Genomic DNA, 19802 nt, shown 5'->3' with positions numbered 1-19802 from the left:
TTATAGAAACACACACCAAATAAACGTAGCTTTGGCAAAACTTAGAAATGCATAACAAGTTGTTGATCTTTAGTACAAACTCATTGTTTGCCATGATTCTGCACATTGGTGTGGTCACCCCGTATCAGCAGATATGGAAGCTGGCCAGAGCAGAGGATCTGCGCTGTGGATGTAGACTTCAAGCTGGTGACCCTGAGAGTGGTCGTTGAGGATGTAGTCATACTTGGTGACATGTCCCTTTATAGCTCTGCTGCTCAGAAATTCCCAGAGGCAACACTAACCCAGAAGCAAAACTGGCTGCCATAGACATGCCACAGAACTATCATCCAGCTGATGCACAAGAGAGCTCTTTCTTTAAGAAAGACCCAGAGGGAAGACTTCTAAAGCCGTATGCTATATGCTGGATCTTTATACAAACCATCTACTTAACCAGGCATGGCTCCTGGGTGACAGACAGCAGAGAATGGAACAATGGAAGGTCCCAAAATATCCAGCACACAGCAAAGGATTACTTTACAAGTCTCCACAGACTCATTAGTAATACAAGAGAAAATTTGGTTTAGAATTGGGAGTGGGAGAAACCTAGGCAGAAGATGTCACAGTTGATAGTGTTTGCCTGAGTTAGATCTTCAAACTCCCAAGTGAGAAAACACAGGCAGGCTGCTGAGGGCTTCACTGCACAAACAGCTTTGATTCAAAAGGAAGAAGGGTTGTGTCCCTGACACTAGGTGGGTGAAGCATGTGGTGTGTGTGGTAGGCACAGCAATATTCCAACGTGGGTTGGTTTTTATCAATCTACAAAGCTCACAGACTCTAAATATGGGAGAAGGTTGAAAGACTATTCTCACAGGGAGGGAAAGAAAGGGTTCAAGCGGCAATACAGCTTAGAAAAATAACCATAACAATCTCATATAATCCCATTTACAGAAAATCTAGAAATAGCCCTGTGTGGCAAGTTCACTGGGTTGGTTGCAATGCCATCTAACACACCAAATGACTCACTGCACATTTTTCTGCAGATTCAATTAAGAATGTATCATTTTGCTTGATTAGTTTCTACAAATAGTAATTATGTGGTGATTTCTTGTCCAGATAATTATTAGCTTTTACTACACCCCAAAACAGGATATTGCTTGCCTTGAAGATTTGTCTTCAAAAGCAAGACCTACTTTTCTATTCATTAGGCATATTTAAAATAAGATTACTAATTTGGGGAGCATATAAAATACTCCAATGAAAAAAACCAAGCTTGTATCTATAAGTCACTATTCATTGTCTTATTAAAATATATAAAAAATGTTTTAGCATCTATCTAATAAACACAAAGAAGTATCCAATGTCATTTATTGTATAATGATATATTAAAATATTAAAATTGTGAAATGACTGCAATTTAAGAACAGAATGACTGCAATTTAAAAACAGAAACAGAAAACAAACAAAAAACAGGAAGTGATGGGTGGATGGAGGCAAAGGTGCTAGATCCCCTGAAACAGAAGTTACGGACAGTTGTGAGCTGCCATGTGGTTGCTGGGAATTAACCCTGGGTCCTCTGGAAGAACAGCCAGTGGTTTTAACCACTGATCCATCTCTCTAGCTTCCTAGGTATGAACTCTAAAGATATAAAAACCCATTTTTTTTTCTGGAAACTTGTACAATAGAAAAGTGGTATTATGTCAATATTCACAGCAGCCTTACTCAATACAGCCAAGATCTGGAAACAACTCCAGCGCCAACACTAGCTACTGCATGAACTAATAATACTGACTGGTGGTACTTATAATGGGATGTTAATGTACACACACAGAGAGAGCCCAGCACAACAAGAATACAATCAAGATGACTCTCAAGGATCATAATAAAAAAGTCAAATGCAGGGCTGGAGAGATGGCTCAGCGGTTAAGAGCACTGCCTGCTCTTCGAAAGGTCCTGAGTTCAATTCCCAGCAACCACATGGTGGCTCACAACCATCTGTAATGAGGTCTGGTGCCCTCTTCTGGCCTGCAGGCATGCAGACAGAACAATGTATACATAATAAATAAATATTTAAAAAAAAAAAAGTCAAATGCAAAGAAGGCAATCCTAAGGGGAATAAAAGCTGATTGTGGCTGCCTGTGCAGATGAGTAAGAGAGGTTCTGGAGTGATGTGATACAATTAAAGGCATGAGTATCTAGTATGCTGCATTGCTCAGGAGGAAGATGCTATCTGTGTGCTTTTTTGGGGGGAACGGGAGAATATTTTGTCCTCACTTTTTAAGAAATATTTATTAATTATTATTTTATTATTTTTGTTTTTTGACTATTTGCTTTAAATTTCAGGTCCCAGTCTTTGATTAGCTATTTTTCATTTATTTATTTACACATGTGCATGTGTATCACACGTGTAGACGCTATGCCAAGTGTGTGGATAGTGGAGGATAGTTTGTGGGGGTTGGTTGTCTACTTTCATCTTGTAGGACCTGGAGAGCAAATTCAGATTGTCTGGTGTGCATAGTCTTTTTTCGGCTGAGTCCTGTGTTTTTTTAAAAAGCTTTTTCTAGCTTCAACTATTTTCAATTTTCTTCTCTCTTTCTTTCTTCCTTTCTTTTCTTTTTTTTTTCTCCGAAACAGGATTTCTCTGTAGCTTTGGAACCTGTCCTGGAATTAGCTCTTGTAGACCAGGCTGGCCTCGAACTCACATAGATCCACCTGCTTCTGCCTCTTAAGTGCTGGGATTAAAGGCGTGTGCCACCACCTCCTGGCAAAGGTAGCTTTAAAATAATTTTTTTTTCTTACCAATATTCAAAACAAAGAAGCTTTAGTGATGTCCTGTCAGTGTTTCTATTCTGGACTGTACTTTTGTATCACATGTGGGCATCCTTTTCTAACCTAACTCCACAAGGATAGATTCTTCCATGTTTTCTAGACAGTTTACAATTCTGGATTTTGTATTCTTGTCTGTGAGCCATTGGGCTGATATTCCATATGAAGTGAGGTGAGGGCAAGGTCCTTGTTTGCTTTGTGTACAACAATCTAATCTTTTTAGCACTCATTTTTCCAGTTCTATTTGTTAAAATGAAAGTTTTCTGCAAGTCTGGTTTCACAGTATCTCGTACTCAAATATGCCAGTGAACTGATCAGAATGAACTGTGGACAGAGAGGACAATAGGGAGAGGCAGGACAGTGAGGATCAGTTTCTACTGTGGACTAATTGCCCTGGGGCCTTGGCAGGTCAGTCAGTCAAGTCCACTGCTTTCTGCCTCTGGGTGGTGCACCCTCATAATGGTGGTCCTTCCACCTGCTGCTGCCACTGGTTCTCAGGACAGACAGCGAGTGTCTCACCATTGATACCACTAGCTACTTGTGCCCCTACTTGGCAGAGCATTCTGCACAGGTTATTTTCTGCAACAGCTAATCTACTATAACTGAGTAGTTCACCACTCTGTTTCTATCTGGGATTAAAGGCTTGTTGTGAAAACTGCAGGAGGTTTCCATACATCAACTTTCTCTCCAGCCACTTCTTTCCTTCTTATGAAGTCTGACCAAATCACTGCGATGAAAAGGCAATCTCAGATAGACGACTTCTCTCTAAATGCTAAAGCTCGTTGTCTCCACGTTCTCACAGCCTACCAGACAATGAGCTCTCCTGGAGAGACATCAGACACCTGTGTGGATGACACACTACAGGCCATTTTCTCACCTTTAAAGTTAAGTCCTTTTTCTTCCTGCCAGAGAACGCTCACTCACTGGCCTGTCTTCTCAGTGTTCCACTCCTCTCTTTTCTTTGCTTCACCCTTTAACTAAGAGGGTGCCCCCTTCCTAAAATACCTTCCCAGCTCAGGAAATGGGTGGCACGCACATTGACATGATGTGAGTGGGAAATGTGACCTTGTTTGGATCTCCATGACAGCTGTGTGATTTGGGTAGCTTGGTTCTCTTGTGGGACTCCTAACATAGGAATAGGAGCTGTTTCTGACTCTTGGAACCTTTTTCTCATCCTGGATTACCCTGTCCAGGTTTAATACAAGGGGATGTGGCTTAGTTTTCCTGAAACTTGACATGCCATGTTTTGCTGATATCCATGGGAGGCCCGTCCCTTTCTGAAGAGAAATGGAAGAGTGAATGTGCGTGCGTGTGTGTGTGTGTGTGGGGGGGCAGACAGGAGGGAGGAGAGGAGGGAGGGAAAACTGCAATTGGGATGTAAAATAAATAAATAAATAAATAAATAAATAAATAAATAAATAAGGCAGGTGTCACCTTGCCCAGCCTTAATTTGGTGTTTTTAAGTATAAGACTATTATATCAGCAACAATTTCTAAAATTGAAGTATATCAAAAGATGAATATTCTTAAAGACAGATAATACTGCTGTAAAATAAAAGTTGTTACTGAGAGTGCGACACAAAGCACAGCATGGGAAGGACATGCAGAGCTGTGTTTCAGTACCACACATATAAAATGTCTGCGACAGGCAGAGAGGCCCAAAGGTGAAAGATTAGAAGCACAGGGGGGCGTAAGTAGGTTAGCATGACCTGGGCATGGATGGTGGGATGGGGAAGTTGAGGAAAGAGACGAGATACCAACAGGTCAGGGGTCTTTATAAAATGACAAAACACCTCCAGACTGATTGTGGTGAAGGCTGCACAGCTCTGAGCAGGCCAAACCCACTCAGGTTAAATCTCTGTGTGTGAACTCAGGCCAATTTTATATCAATAATACTCTTTCCAAAAGGGAAACATGACTTCTATTGTGCTGTGTGGAAATTTTGTGGATTCTGACTCACAAATCAACTGCCCAAAAGAGGAAAAAAGATTTATTAGACAGGTGAAGAGACTTGGGAGTACTAGAAACAGGACTAAAGATGTGCTTTTTGGGCCACTGTCTCCATTGTCTTAGCAATTCTTGACATTATCAGTACACTACAGCACTGCTCATTTCCCACGCACCATAACCACAGCAAGATGAAAATCTCCTTAACTGTAATAAAATATATTTAAATCTAGAAAATCTCCACAGGCAGACCTTATTTGCATAGGTATTTGAACACCCAGACCTCTGCCATGTGTATTTTAGATGCTGTAAGATGGGTGGCTTCCTCCAGGCCAGGAGCATTACAACAAGAAGTGTTTCACAGCATACACTTCCCATGAATGAAACCTTCCCAATTGTAGCTTTCTCCTATCTTGAATACTTTTATGGGTGAGAAAGGTATGCAGATGCACTGGTTACAATAGACAAAAATAAGGAAAGAACATTTATTTTAAACCTCAGAATTTGTGATGTTAGTGAGCAGCCACTTGTCTGCTTGTCCCCTCCTGAGGAAACACACAGCCCTGAAATACCTCCCCATCACCTCCTCAAAGTAAAAGTCTGCTCTACAACGGCTGCGATCAGAAGATGACAGCAGGGGGCTGTCACTGCTTCTTAGGTTTGAACCTTAATTATAGATGGGGAGGACACCTGGCAACAGGTAAAAACAAAACCACAAAAGACACGAACTTTTCATTCCTGTTCTAGCAGAAAACAGTTCTCTTACCATCCTGTTGATCCGCACAAAGTCTTCTGGCTTCTTGGCCCAGGGGGGAAGGTCCACATCGTTCACCACCACTTCATCCTCCCTGACACCCAGATGGTACCCATTACTGTTGACAAACATCTCTGGTAGGTAGTAGAACTCTGGAATTAGTTCCTGTGCAGAAAAGGGATTCAGCTTAGTAGCCAGTTGGTAAAATCAGTTAGCAAAACAATTGACTTTTACCAACTATAAAAGGAAACAAATCCTAATTTTAGTTCTTCTAGCCTCCATTTGAAAACAATTAGGAATCCAAGAAGATGAAACATTTACACAATTCACTTTATTATCCTTTCTTTACTATGAATTCACAGGCACAGAGAGTTGAGGGAGTGTGTGGCTTAGTAGTAGAGAACCCTTGCTTAGAGTGCTGGAGAGGCACTATGTTTAATCTTCAGTAAATCAAACAAACAAACAAAAACAGTGATGAATGGGTACACAAAGTAATAGCAGCTTACAACAGTGCCAATAGATAAATGTCTGAAGCTGTATCAACAACTCTATGCTGCTCAGGGACCTTTTATGTACATTAACAAACTATGACAACAAAGTATCACTGGTGTGGGAAGTCCTTAAGTATATGTGTTGCTTTTATTGGTTAACGAATAAAGAAGCTGTTTTGGTCTGTAATAGGTCTGAATAGAGCAAGGCGAGGAAGATTGAACTGAATGCTGGGAGGAAGAAGGCAGAGCCAGTGAGACTCCATGTAGCTGCCAGAGGGGAAAGATATGAGTTGTTAGTTGGAACCTTGCCGGTAGGCCACGAACCTCATGGTAAAATATAAAATAATGGAAATGAATTAATTCTAGATGTAAGAGCTAGCTAGAAATTAGCTTAAGCTTTGGTCAAATAGTATTGCATATAATATAGTTTCTGAGAGATTATTTTGGGGCTGAGGAAGGCCACAGAGATGCTGAGAAAAGGGGAACTCCAGTGACACTATATATGTGAAATACAAGTTCAAAGAAAGACCTATGTATAGCCCCTTTCCTGAGAGAAGGGGCTGGAAGGAAATCTGTAAGGTAAACAAGCATGCATTCTGTCAGTCATGGTAGGGCTTTATTCTAGGCACAGTGGAAAGGATGGTGCCACAAGCTGGCCATCACCAATAACACAGCAATGCAGACAGGCAAGGGCTGAGGTCCAACAGTCCAGAAGGCTGGAATGAGAGGAGTGCTACGAAGCAGTGTTTCCAGGGCCTGTGGTGAGGACCTTCCCTTCTCTTCCTCATCTGGCCAATAGGATATGCTTGTAAACCAGATTGTTATCTGTACTCTTAAGATGAACTGTCGAAGTTTAAAGTTTGAAGGAATCTCTCCCAAGAGTCACAACAGTCACCAGACAGATGTGTTTTAAAGTAGGTATCAAGAAATGTCTGATTTTGAATAGCTTATTGGTAAGGCCACAGCGGGTGTTAAGACACCAGAGCAACTGCAATGGACTATTCTGCAAAAGAAATTGAGGGTAATTTGGTGTTTTTGATGGAGACGGAGGAGAGAGTAAAGCCACAGAAGTCTAGGGAGAAGCAGCTGATGCAGCAGATAAAGTCGGAAGTTTTATGTCTGCCTCACTGTTTTACAATTTTGTTTCACTTAGCCAATTTTATTGAAAGTTGGTAATGTAAATATAGGATACTGTTAGCATCTCATTATATTTATACTGATATTATTTAAGAGATTTTTTATTTTAATAATATTACAAAAACTATGAGAGCATCACCTCTGAGGTCTAGCCGGTTTTGTGGAATGACATATTCATCTCCTGTCACAGACCAGGAATCACTGGAATCATACTTTGGGTCACTCAGTTTTAAAGTTGAAGATGGCATTACCAGGTCTTACTGAGCTCTGCCATCATTCTAAGTACTCTACCTGTGCTTTCTTAGTGTTGACAAACACTTCACAGGATGGACGTCTCACCATCGTGTGTTATAGATATGAACATAGATGCAAAGAGAAGTGAGCAATTTGCTCACTCAAGCAGCCTAGGTATCCTATGGCATGAAGTCCAGCTATCCTGGCGGAGCCTGAACTCTGATTGCATACTGTCAAGGAACAGTTTTAAATTTCTAAGTTTTGGGGTGTTCTGTTACACATAAATTAAAGAAACAGAAAGTTAGATTTAAAGGAGAAAACAACAACAACAACAACAAAAACAAAACAAAACAAAACAAAAAAGCTTAAAATGTGAGGCACTGGTTTTGGGACTAGGAAGGAGGCAGGTTTCTGGAGGTGAGATGCTACAGTGGGGCGGTCTTTGAGATTACTAAGGAATCAGAAGATAAGATCCCTGAGTGATGCAGAATAGGGAAGTTTAACAAGACTGCATCCTTCAAAGTACCTAAGGAACTTGTGCGCATGGAACTTTCTAGGCAGAATGACTTAGATATAGGTCATGACCAGGGATATAGGGACACGGTACTATGACAGATAAGGAAGAAACTGCTCAGGTTTCAGGCAGTGTTTTGACATACACAAAAGTCTACTCTCAGATAGCAAAAGATTGCCAAAATGAAAGGCTGGCTCGGGGTCAGTTTCATAGTAACTAATGGAATGTAGCCACAGGGTGAAGCTCAAGACAGGGGTGCAGAAAGCCCCCCAAGAGCTAGGGGAAGCCAGCTTAAGGTGGTGTTCGCACATCTGTACAGCCACACAGTGAAGTCTAGGGACCTTCTGGGCACTGAAGACAGCATTCTAAGTCATAGCCTCCTGCCTCAAAAGATTTGAGTAAGTTTTTTTTTTCTAATACTGAACTATAATTAAACATACAGGGTGTCTACGTGTTCTTATAGCTGCTAGTCCAACAGGCAAAGGGACCTTGGTCCAACGTCCTACAAGAAAGCAGGCAGAAAAGCATTCAACTTCAAGAAGAGGCAATGCATGAAAAAGAAAATACCCAGAGGACAGAGCCAAGGCCCCAGAGGATGAAAGTCATGGGGTACAAGGAGTGTGGAGCCTCAGACAGACATTAGCTAGTGACCAGGAGACCAAAAGGAGGCTCCTAAAAGTCTCTTAATATTTAGGAAACTCCTTGTCAAAATGAGCTGCTCTGAGCACTTAGCAGACCAACCAAAAGCATATTTGTAAACTGTGAAATGTTTCTTAAAAGGAACACAGTCTGTTCTGCCTCTATGCAGGAATGCTAGACAAAATTGGCCAAGGTAACTGGTGTTTGGGTTACTTCAGCCTCCCTCCACCCGTCACCCCCCCCCCAAGTTAAACAGTTTCTCTTTAAGGAAAAAAATTCAAGGAATTTAAATTTCACTAAACGAAAAATAGTACAGAAAGATACAGAATATTATTAAAGAAATGGCAAAGTGGCTATTGTAACAGGAGTTCTGTGTCTGCAAATGTGATTTCTAGTTTATTTCAACAGCTACACTAAAACCCTACGGTACAGTTAATAGTAGTATATGCGTTCTGTCAAAAATAGGAAAATATCCTCAAACACAATTTCTAATTTATAAGCTTATGACAAGTTCAAGCTGCTGAGAAATTGAACTGGGAAGTATGTCTTAGGATGATAGAAGACCACTATTAACACTATCATAATTGTGTACCTATTGCATCAAATCTGACATTTCAGTTTAATATATTTTGCTGAGAGCCGCACCATTTTATGGCTTCCTGGTGAAATCAAATCTAACCCAGACGTTTTCACTTTCCTAATATAATTCACTGTGAGGTTTTAAAGCTGCCAGAGCTTTTCTATCCTTTTCCCAAAAGATTGATGCCTGGGCATCTGTTAATTCCACAAGAGCTCATAATGGGTCACTGAGGCAGTGGGAGCACCTCCATTAACTGCATTAATTTACACTATGTCACCTTAATGACACTGTGTCACAGTCACCTTTTCTAACATCTACATAGCTGCTCAGAAAGTAGGGTGACAACTTGGGAAGGTATTAGGGAAAATTAGTGTAAGAACATCTCTAAGTGGGATAGCTCCACTGGCAGGGCATGGATGAAGGAAAGAAATTTAAAATCAAAATACAAAACCCCAGAGCCAAAACTAACTGATTTGACTCCACTCTTGGGAGCTCTCCTCAGAGGTCACTTGGGCAGCTCCCCTTCCTACTCATCTTGCGTTCATTAACACAGGAAGAAACTGACATTAATGGAGAGAGACAGAATGAAACCATCCACCTCCTCATTCTCAGCCTCCCTTCCAGGGTTGTCTAAGTCAGTAGATAGTGCAGAGATAGGTTTCTTCTCTGGAAACAAAAAACATGTATCCTTGAAAACATGTCAACTGCAGTATTACACAGTAGAGACCAGAAATAAAAATCTATGCTCCAGAAGTTAGTGGGATTATTAGTCCTAGTAACTCACTCTTCCCTACTAAATCGATCATTATTTTAGAGTAAAAAAACCTTAATAGATGTATTAAATCATGCACTTAAAAATTTCAACTCACCAGTTATTATTTCCAAAAACCTCAAACATTCTAACATTTTGTTGTAAGACATACATTCTGATGCTGTAACAGTAAGTATCAGAACACAAGTGGACATATGTGATTGGGCACACACACTCACACGTGTGTACATACATGAAATAGAAACCTGATGGAAGCCATATTGCCTGCAATTTATTGTTTTCCTTTCTCTTTCTTCCCTCCCTTCCATTCCTTCCTTCTTTCGAGACAAGGTTTCTCTGTAGCGCTGGCTGTCCTGGACCTCGGAGCTCAGCTTGTATGTGTCATATTATGGTAAATAAGTACAGAAAAGTGCTGTGCATAGAGACAGTGTTGTCCACTCCCTGATGCACTTTCCAGAGCACCAGCAACCACATTACTTCTTACAGCTGGATGACTTGGGGATGGGGAAGGAGCAGCCTAGCATATGGCTTTAGGGAGGGAACTGTCATCACTGGGGATGATGGTTTGATAATATGTTTAAAAATTAAACATGCAGATGGCATTGAACCACTGGCCCCATTATTAAGAAACCCTCTTTATAAATACATTAAGGTACACAGAGCCCCATTCCAGGATACAGAAGTACATTTCTCTGTGTGAACATGCAGTCTGGCGGAAGAAAGAGAACCCAGGATATAATCACACAGTATGCAAGGACCAAGGTTGCTGGTCAGGGAGAACTGAAAACACAGTCTGCACAATGTCAAGGTGGAGAAATACATTCCTTAGTCACCAATTAAGTGTGTGTGGGAGGTCTTGGGGTGGGGTTCAGTATGGCTGCTTGGGGATGAAAACCAAAACTTCCAGGTTAGGAATAGTCACACTGATGGTTTCTTTGATGCCTAACTTCAGGTAGTCAAGTACCACAATTAGCAACAGAATGTGAATGCTCTTTAAATGGTAACAGGAGGAGGGTTGTGTGTGTGTGTGTGGGGGGGGATCTAGTGACTGAAATGCAGCTTGCTGAGGTCTCTGGTACTTGAAGCACTGACCCACTTCTCAGGGTGGAAAGGAAAGTTGAGAAGTGTGATTACATAAATAAATTAGAAATAACTGACCCCTTGTATGTGTGGGCATGTGAGGGTGAACCTCTAAGTTGAGTAAAATGCCAATTCTTTGCTGTTATGACGCTAGGCAACAGTGAGGATGTATTTCTATTTGAAATAGTTCGCTAAAATAAAATACAGCTCTGACTTAACATGAAAATATTGAATTCCATAAAGGAATATGATTTTGTGACACGAGGCTGAGACACTGCTGCTCATGGGGTGCCTTCCAGCTCCCAGTTTTCTTTTTGTTCTCCAGGTATATCAAGCAAGGGTAGCCCCCCCCCCCCCCAGATTTCCCTGGCCACAGTCCGTTGGAACGATGGCTTTTGGATATTTTAGTTTAATTCCTTAGGGACGTTAAGACTGTTAGGTAAGTGTGGCCACCACATTTAACTCAGCAGGGCTGCAGGTTAAACCCTTGCTTTTTCTAAACGTTAAGTGCATAAATTAAAACAGACTCTCATAAACCTTAATAGTAACAAATAAAACACGGATGTGCTACATTCTGCTTCAACCTCGTTTGTGACTTGCTTTGAAAACAAAGTGAATACACAGCTTCTATTCACTCAAAAAATTCTTCTCAGTTTGCTGACACTGTATTGCCTTGTATAAATATTTTGGATAGCCACAGATATGCAAATCAAACAGCTGAGTTTAACTGGCTCCCTTTTGTAGGGCCAGGCCCTAAACTCAGTGACACCTAACAATTTTGCACTGAGTGGCAGTGGTAGAAAAAGTGCTATAAAGAATAAGAAATAACTTGATCATGTGATCTTACTACCAGACAGAGAGAAAAGGAGGGCATTTCCTCATGCATCAATCATGACCATGTAGTCCTTTCTTTTTTAAAAAAAAAAAAAAAACAGCACGTATAAACAATTATCAGATCTTTGTATTTAAAAATAGTAAGTAGTACCAACTGTAGAATTGTTCCGCTCTCTTTCTGGGTATTATGTGTGCTGGTTTAATCTAATATGTACTGTTGCCTAGTATCCCCAGGCAGTCAAATAAAGGCTAAGGCTGGACAGAAAAGCGTGCATTTTAAATGGGTCTTGTCATTAATGCTTTATTAATTGCCCCAGGCTACAAAAACCCAAAGCTGGGCCAGCTATAACACTATGACACATTAAGGTCAGATTCAATTCCCACTGTGTTTTACGCAATGGGCCAAATATTGAATGAATAGTAGGAAAGGTAAGTTACAGATTTTTCTTTCCATCTCCTGATTATACCATTTGGATTAGATAAGGGTTTTTTTTTAAAAAAATTGAAAACACCTTAATTGATTGAAACAAAAAAATCCTGAACTGTTTTTTAATTGTTCTTAATTGAAGCTACTTGTTATTAATAAAAATCTCCAGTGCCAGGTAGGGAGCACCTCCTTGCTAGTCATTGTTAGGGAGACTCTAGGAGCCCCTAAAACAAGGCTTCTGTCATTCCTCCTAGTTGTACGCCAGAACAGATGGTATGACCTTAGTGCTTAAGGTGCCACACACCTTGATCATATGCTACAGAACGCAGCTGGGAGCCTCTTCCAGATAGCTTTCAAAATGCTGGAAGGAGCTATCTAGGCTGCTGGGAGTTACGATGCCAACCCCATCCACCATAAAGTCCTGCTCATTTGGGCAATGATGGCACAGCTGTTAAGTGATTCAGCTACTACTCTGGTTATGTATAAGACCCTTTCCACAAAAGGAAATCCGTATCTGGTATTAAAAAATTTCCCAAAAGCCCACAGTGAGGGTTTCATTGGACCTAGTGAGGAGTTCAACTTTGTTGTTTAACTAGTGTGTCAACCCACCTTCTAAATGTATTTTTATACCTAAAGACTAGTACCACTCCCAGTCGTAATCAGAGAAACCTCTCCTTTCAGTGAGCTGCTAGAAGGCAGACAGACACTATGGCTGTAAGAGGTGCTGAAAATTGAGGGTTGAGTGCTCGGCCCTCAATAGACATTTATATCATCCCCTCTAAGGCTGGGGAACACTGTAGAAGAGGGCATAAAAACATGGTAAGAGTCAGGGGGAAGGGAGAAAGACTGCAAAATAGCACCTTCCAGGCAACACACAGTAATCGCAGTAATGAACTCTCAGAAACAACCAATGACGACCCCATGTCTGCATCAACAGATAGGATGGAGGAGGGCCTCAGGGAGCCCTAGCTTTCACTGCTGAAACATTTCTTATGGGTTCAAGGAAAGGGGGATCATTACTTTAAGTTATGTATCCACTGGTGACCATCCCACCAGGTTTCAATGGATATTCCCAATAAACCAGTCACACAGATGGCCCTGATTAAACTGTCATACAACAATAACAGACTTTCTTTAAGATTAGATGGAGTATACAATTTTAATATAATGGAACAAAGCCATAATATAAATGTCATATATATCCATTAATACTTGGAAATAAAGCGTTCAACAAGTTTTAGATTTCTGTGACTATAAATGATAAATAAACTATATACCTTGACATCAGAGGTATCTCTCTGACTGGTTCTCCATGACCTTGCAATGGATGAGAAGGTTCGGTCCGGATGGTCAAATTTCCCATCATTTGCATTGAGGAAGAAGGTTGTGAATGGCTCCTGAGCAAAGAAAAGAAGCAGTCATTGGATCACACAAAACACAGATATTGTAATTTCTTTGCAAGAACAAAACAAAACAAAAGAACCCCAAAACAGTATCTCTGAGGCCCTCCATAGGCAGAAAAAATCCAGAGCCCTAGGTAAAAGCCCACACAAGGTGTCATGAGATGTTGCATGTCACTGACGCCTGACAATGTCTTATTCCACAGCCTGGTGTATCGTCTGGTCCCATGAGCATGTCTCTTCATCTGCAAAGTGATGATGTACTTTATGATTTCTCTGTAAATGATTCTCATGGCATTTATAAGGGAGATTTTCTTATTTTCTAGTAGTTCAGCCTATACACACTAACTACAAGACGACAAGCCACGCACTCTGAGTGGGGAATTAGTTTGGTGATATCCACTTTGGAGTAGCTAGGAAGGGCCACCCAGCACAGGGTCCACATGATGCTCTTTTAGAAATGAGATTCCTATTCCGTTATCTTGACAGCTCCAGGGAGCTCTGGAGGAAGTCCCAACTGTGCAGTGTCTTAGTTCTCACACCCCTTCTGCTGTGCTGGGGTCTTAGTGTGCTGCATTAGCTTCTGGCCCGTGGTGCGTGTCATTCCTTCTACAAAATGCAAACATCCTTTTTCCTGAAGACTATTCTGGATTCCCTGTACGTTCTGAGCAGCTGCCATCCCCTCAGACTCTGACCACTGTATCTGACTGCTTCCTCACCATGAAAGCACCCACCCCTGTCTATCTCCTTCTCTACTTCATCTCCAATACTCAGTTCAACTCCTAGTGCAGAGATTCTCTACCTAATCTGTGGAATTAGGAATGAAATAAAGTGAATGTGACTGAGACTTGACAATTTCAAAACTCTGTAACTGTTGCCTTTGGTTAGCATCCTGAGCCCTGTGTCTATCAATAAGGGTGTCTCCCACAGCAGGAGCCCTGGGATAATGCTGCCACACACCTGGGCATTTATTCTATTTTAATGCCTGCTCTGCAGTTTTTAGGTTGAATGGGAGGCATTGCTTTTGACATCACTAAATTTGTCTCCAAAAAGAGTAAATAATATACATTCTTACTAAGGATTCCTTAGTTGCCTATAAGTAGGACAAAAGCAAATGGGTATTTATTTTGCCATACTTAACCCTTTTCTCTGAAGCTTATGATGGGGAAGATCAATAAAAAATCAATACCACACTTGATGATGCTAACAATTCTGTGGGGGTATTTTCCTAATTAGTTGTTTCTTTTCTTTACTATGCACCTCTGTTCGTTTGTTAGTATGTTAGACATTTCCCACGTCCCTTTACTCCTTTCCTTGCCATTCATCTTAGAGGGTAGGCACTGGGAAACAACCAGGAATATTTACCCTTTTCAATATCTTCCTGAAATTTAGTGTGAGCGGATGTCAGCAGTTTCCTAAATTTGTAATATGTTGTCTTCAATTTTGGAAGACAGAAAAGTGAGATGGAAGAGAGAAGACCATGAATGGCACAGCAAAGATGATGTAACAAGAAAAAGAGGAATTAATTATTTTATCTGAAAGTCAAATATGCAGCCTGGAAGGCCACGCAGTTAAGATTTTAAGTTATGTGAGAGACGAACAAATGTCACCACAATTAGAAACAAAAACTGAGGTGTCTCTCGCTGATTAACTTGCCTTGTAGACTTCTAGTTTACTAATAAGTCAGATGGTAAATGTGGTAGATATGCTCATTAAATCAATCAAAACTGGACTATAAACTGAAAATAGCACTGAAGAATTGAACAGAACATGACTGGTTAATTTTAGTCTGACTGAACTATACACCCGTCTTGAGCAAGTTCCTTCATGTGACTCTGCCACAAAACTTCCTCTGTTCTGCATCATTGTAAGCTGGCACTGACAATAATCTTTGCGATAATTGCAGGAATTAGATAAGATTAAATGAAATAAAAAGAGAAAGCTTGCTATGCCTTACCTGACACAAAAGGATAAAAGAAGCCAGCTTTGTGCCCGCAGACTGCCAGTTTTCTGGATTCCTCCAAGGGCACTGGCTGCCTTCCCTGCCTTGTAACCTCTACAGACCAGTTAATTCCATGTTAGAAACAACATTGGTTTGTTTTTGCTTTTGTTTCCTTCACTTCACTTAAAAAGCAAACCAATCTCCAATCATGTGTCATCCCAGTAAAGGAAAGATGCTGAAGGGACACAGCCCACTCAAGCATGTGGCTCCGGTGGGCCTTGCCCTTCTCCTCTATTCCCTCTGCCTTGCTCAAAACTGTTAGATTACATTCCTAAAGCTAGCCACCAAGGTTTATTCCTTTATTTGGCCACTTTTTCCGCCTGAGTCTGACTATCAAAATCCAGAAATCAGAAGCCCCTTTTGGTTCACCTAAATTAACAGAACCAATTAAAATTAAACACCTCATCCTAACAGGATTGTTCCCTTTACCTTTATAAACTGCCATTTGCCCATGTGCAATGTCTGTCTCCTCTCTGTCTAGAGGTCGTCCTTTGTCCCTCTGGAACAAATATCCCTGCCCTTTTCCTTGTTCCTTTTCCCTGGTTCCTCATCTTCTACCTCCTTTACCACCATTCTGACAGAGACCTCCCCCTTTTCTCCTAAGAATGACACCTGCAAGGTCATTTGATACCAGTGTTTCCTGCCACTTTAGCAACCCCCACCCCATGGTCCTAATCTGTGTCCTGGAAGGGAGCCCCCGCTGTGCAGGGAGTCCCCTTCAGTTGCAGATCTGAAGTGATGTGGAGCCTTACCTTACAGAGAGGGAAGGGAAGAAGGTTGATACTGAGACCTTCCTGTGTCAAGAACACAGAACCTTCTGTCTGTCTGGGCTGGCACCCTGACTTTGTCTCCCCAGCAGGTGTGTGCCTCCCCTCAGCATCTGAGCAAGTTCAAGGTCACACTTCTATATGTGGGAAGGATGACTATTTCTACAGTACTCTGAAGCCTGAGATTTATTTTTTTCTATTTCTTTTGAAAGAACCCTAAAGTAACTCTAGAATCAGTCAGCATTTTCTACTGATTAACCTGCCCACCTTCTGTGTGCTACACTTCTGATTTCTGATTAAATATCCTTTATTTTCCTCTAAGTGCATATGCACTGCCCTTAAGTGTCAGCATCCAAAATAACCACACTGAAAAGTTTTATTTGAGTTGGCTAAGTGATACTTGTGAAAGTTCTGTTGGCCACTTTTACTAGAAACAGGTATTTTTAATGATACATGTCAGTTTAGTTTCTAGGGTAAGCTTTCTAAATAATATGTAATTATAAAAAGTTGTAACTTATAAACACATGTAAATAGTAAAATTCTGAATGTTACTTGTTTACCGTCCTAAGGATTATTGCTATTAAATGTCTGAAGGACGGAAGCACTAGATGGCTGAGCTGGCACATTAGTAGGACAGGAAGCTGGTCGTGAGCAACATGTGCTTACTTGGGTGATGTCTCAGGTCCAGGAAGGACAAAAGTCTGATCACAATTGTCCCATGTATTAAGGAATCCCAGTTTCAAATGAGGGTTTTATTCAGCATTTGTCTGACAGTCATCAATGCAACAGTCTTTCTAGGGTCTGGCAAGTCAGACAAGTGATTTCATTGGTAGTTTGCCTAAAAAAATATTCTTAATTTAAAGTAATGAGGTATATAGCTAATTAGCATTTTTATGCAATCATCATCATTGTCATACTAAACAGATTGAATGATAATGAATTTAATGACTAGGTCTAAAAGACTTGAAAGGTAGAGGACAGACACTTATTTTAATATGTATAATGTTCTATGAATAGATTCTTAGTGACACATATTATAAGTGCATTTTCTACTTAGAGTAAGAGTGAAGAAAGCAAAGTTCCCTGGACCATTAGCTGAATGCTCCCTAAGCTGTTAGACCACAGTACTCGTCTCTGATATGTTCATGAAAGCAACTCTAGATATCCGTGTTGTGAGATACAGCAAGCCAACAGATGCAATAGTGTGCTAGAAATAGTTCTTTGTATTTCAAAACAAGTTCAAAAATATTAAACATTGCATAAATATTTTTTATTGGTTACATGATCAAAAAGTAACATTTTGGGTATACCAGGTTTAAAATTTATGAAACTAATTCTCCTTTTTTCTTTTTCCTTCTCAACAAGAGTACTAGAAGCTGTGAGACAGCATTGCTTTCTGTGCAGTATACATGGAAGATCACGGTCAGGTTCTTGCACAGTTCCTGGCCTATGCTCCACCCACCAAAGGACCTGTGCTTCATGACTAGAGAAAAGATTTAGCTTACTTGGAAGAGAAAAATAGTAAATAAACCAGGTGATTGAAAACAAGTATTTTTTCTTTTAATGAGTTTTGCCAATCTGTCTCCCGATTTGACTAATTGGCATTCACACAAAACACATAAGACCACTGTGTCTATTTCAAGATGCAATCAAACATTACTCTTATTTAAATCTCAGGCAACCAATTGAAACATCTATTGTTGTTGTTGTTGTTACACACAGCTCTGAACTTTCTTCTATCGCCAAGAGCCCTGAGCGAGGTATACTCCCTTTTACTGTGGTGGCTCACCAAGGCTGTGGCATCCAGTCTGATGAGGTATAAAAAGGTTTCCCAGATTGCAAACTTTTGGTTTAAATGTTTTCTAAAAATGTATTTATGTTATGATTCTGCGGGCCTCTTGCAAATTGTAGGTGGACTAACCTGATGAAACCAAACAGGTTGTGTGTGTTGGGAAGGGCAGTTCTTGGCCTGCTTAGGTACAGCCACATATTTTTTCCTTGGCTTCCACAGCAATCAGCAAATAGAACTTTACAGACACCTTTCCCCCTAGATTTTAAATCTAGTTTCCTGCACTGATTTTTGTTTGCTTGTGGTTCATTCATGCCTAGGAGGTCATTCCCCACTAGTGGTGATAATGACTAGAAATTTATGGCCTAGTCACTGGTGATCTGAGAACTGAATTTATCAGTCTTTTTGTTTTCTTATTTCTGAGTACAAATCAATTAAGACCACATTGTATGTCTGAGGTTATCAGAAATTAGCTCCCCTGAATATTGACTGATCAGTTCTGTAGTCTGTTCAGTTCTGAGGCTAGAGCCACAGGATGGATTCCATGAACTCTGTGTGGGGAATCAGAGGAGGTCTTTTCTTGCTGAGAGAGAGGGGTCTTCTGCCTATGCAGACTACTGTGACCACCAACTGAAGGAGGGCAGCTCTGACTGGTTCCTGTAACCAGGCCTGGCCACAACAGTGATGCTCTCAAAATTACAACTAGATCTAATTATTCTATGGTCTAAAATACAGTTAAGATTTTTCTTAAATCAAACTTCACACAATTGAGCTGAATTTTGAAGAGATGAGATTAATTTAAAAATCTTGGTTTAAAAAAGAGATCACAATTTTCTATCTTTACCTCTGGTTTAGAAGTACAGAATTGGTTTCTTAAAGTCAGTTTTGGGTTTGTTTCATTAATATATTAATTGATCTAAAATTAAAGATGTACACCAGAGGGTCCTTTATGACTCACTTGGGGATATGGGTGTGTGTGTGTGTGTGTGTGCGCGCGCGTATGCAGGGTTAGGGTTAGTAACAGAGTGTCTACTCAGTGTGTGCTAATCCCCAGTTTAAAAATAAGTATAGGAATTTAAGTAACTGGCTTCCAAATGACCTTACATTAAAAAAAAAACAAAAAACAAACAAACAAACAAAAAAACCTCAAAGTGTGGTGTGTACATCTGCAATCCCAGCACTTGGGAATCTGAGAAGGAAGATCACAGGCTGAATCTTCCCTGGGGTACATGGAATCCATTCTCTGCTCACTAGTCTCTAGTCATTAAAATGGACACCAAATGTGCATGATTTTCATTTAATTTCCTTACACAGCAGACTCTGGAGATAGAGAGCGTTAAGGATGATACTTACAATTCGAACTAGCCACGACAGAGCAGAAGTTGCTGTGGAGTAGTGTGTATTATAGTGGTAGGGTGGGCTCTGATCATCTTCCCATGTCTCATAACGCTCTGCGTAAAACACTGCTCTCTTTGGGTTCAAAGCACCAATTGGCTGTAAAAAGATAAAAGGAAATGTTGTGTTCCATACAGTAACAGTAAAAACCCTGGATGTCCAGGCTTCATCCTGAAAGTCCTCAACACTAATAGACTGCTCTCTATGGCATTTTCAATGATCATAATTACTAATTACTA

The 19802-nt window shown here is 40.6% G+C and overlaps 1 protein-coding gene across 2 annotated transcripts in view; it reads right to left on the bottom strand.

Moving 5' to 3' along the window:
* Positions 1 to 19802, bottom strand: part of Nbea (neurobeachin) — a 487335-nt gene that overhangs the window by 48748 nt on the left and 418785 nt on the right. For both annotated transcript variants that reach the window (XM_057757235.1, XM_057757236.1), the window contains exons 45-47: positions 19522 to 19662; positions 13488 to 13607; positions 5515 to 5667 (exon numbers count right to left, since the gene is read on the bottom strand). In XM_057757235.1, the coding sequence (XP_057613218.1) occupies positions 5515 to 5667; positions 13488 to 13607; positions 19522 to 19662 (414 nt within the window). The remainder of the gene's footprint in view (positions 1 to 5514; positions 5668 to 13487; positions 13608 to 19521; positions 19663 to 19802) is intronic.

The sequence above is a fragment of the Chionomys nivalis genome, chromosome 24 (assembly GCF_950005125.1).
Source record: "Chionomys nivalis chromosome 24, mChiNiv1.1, whole genome shotgun sequence".
NCBI lineage: Eukaryota > Metazoa > Chordata > Mammalia > Rodentia > Cricetidae > Chionomys > Chionomys nivalis.
This window is presented reverse-complemented; position numbering and strand designations above follow the sequence as displayed.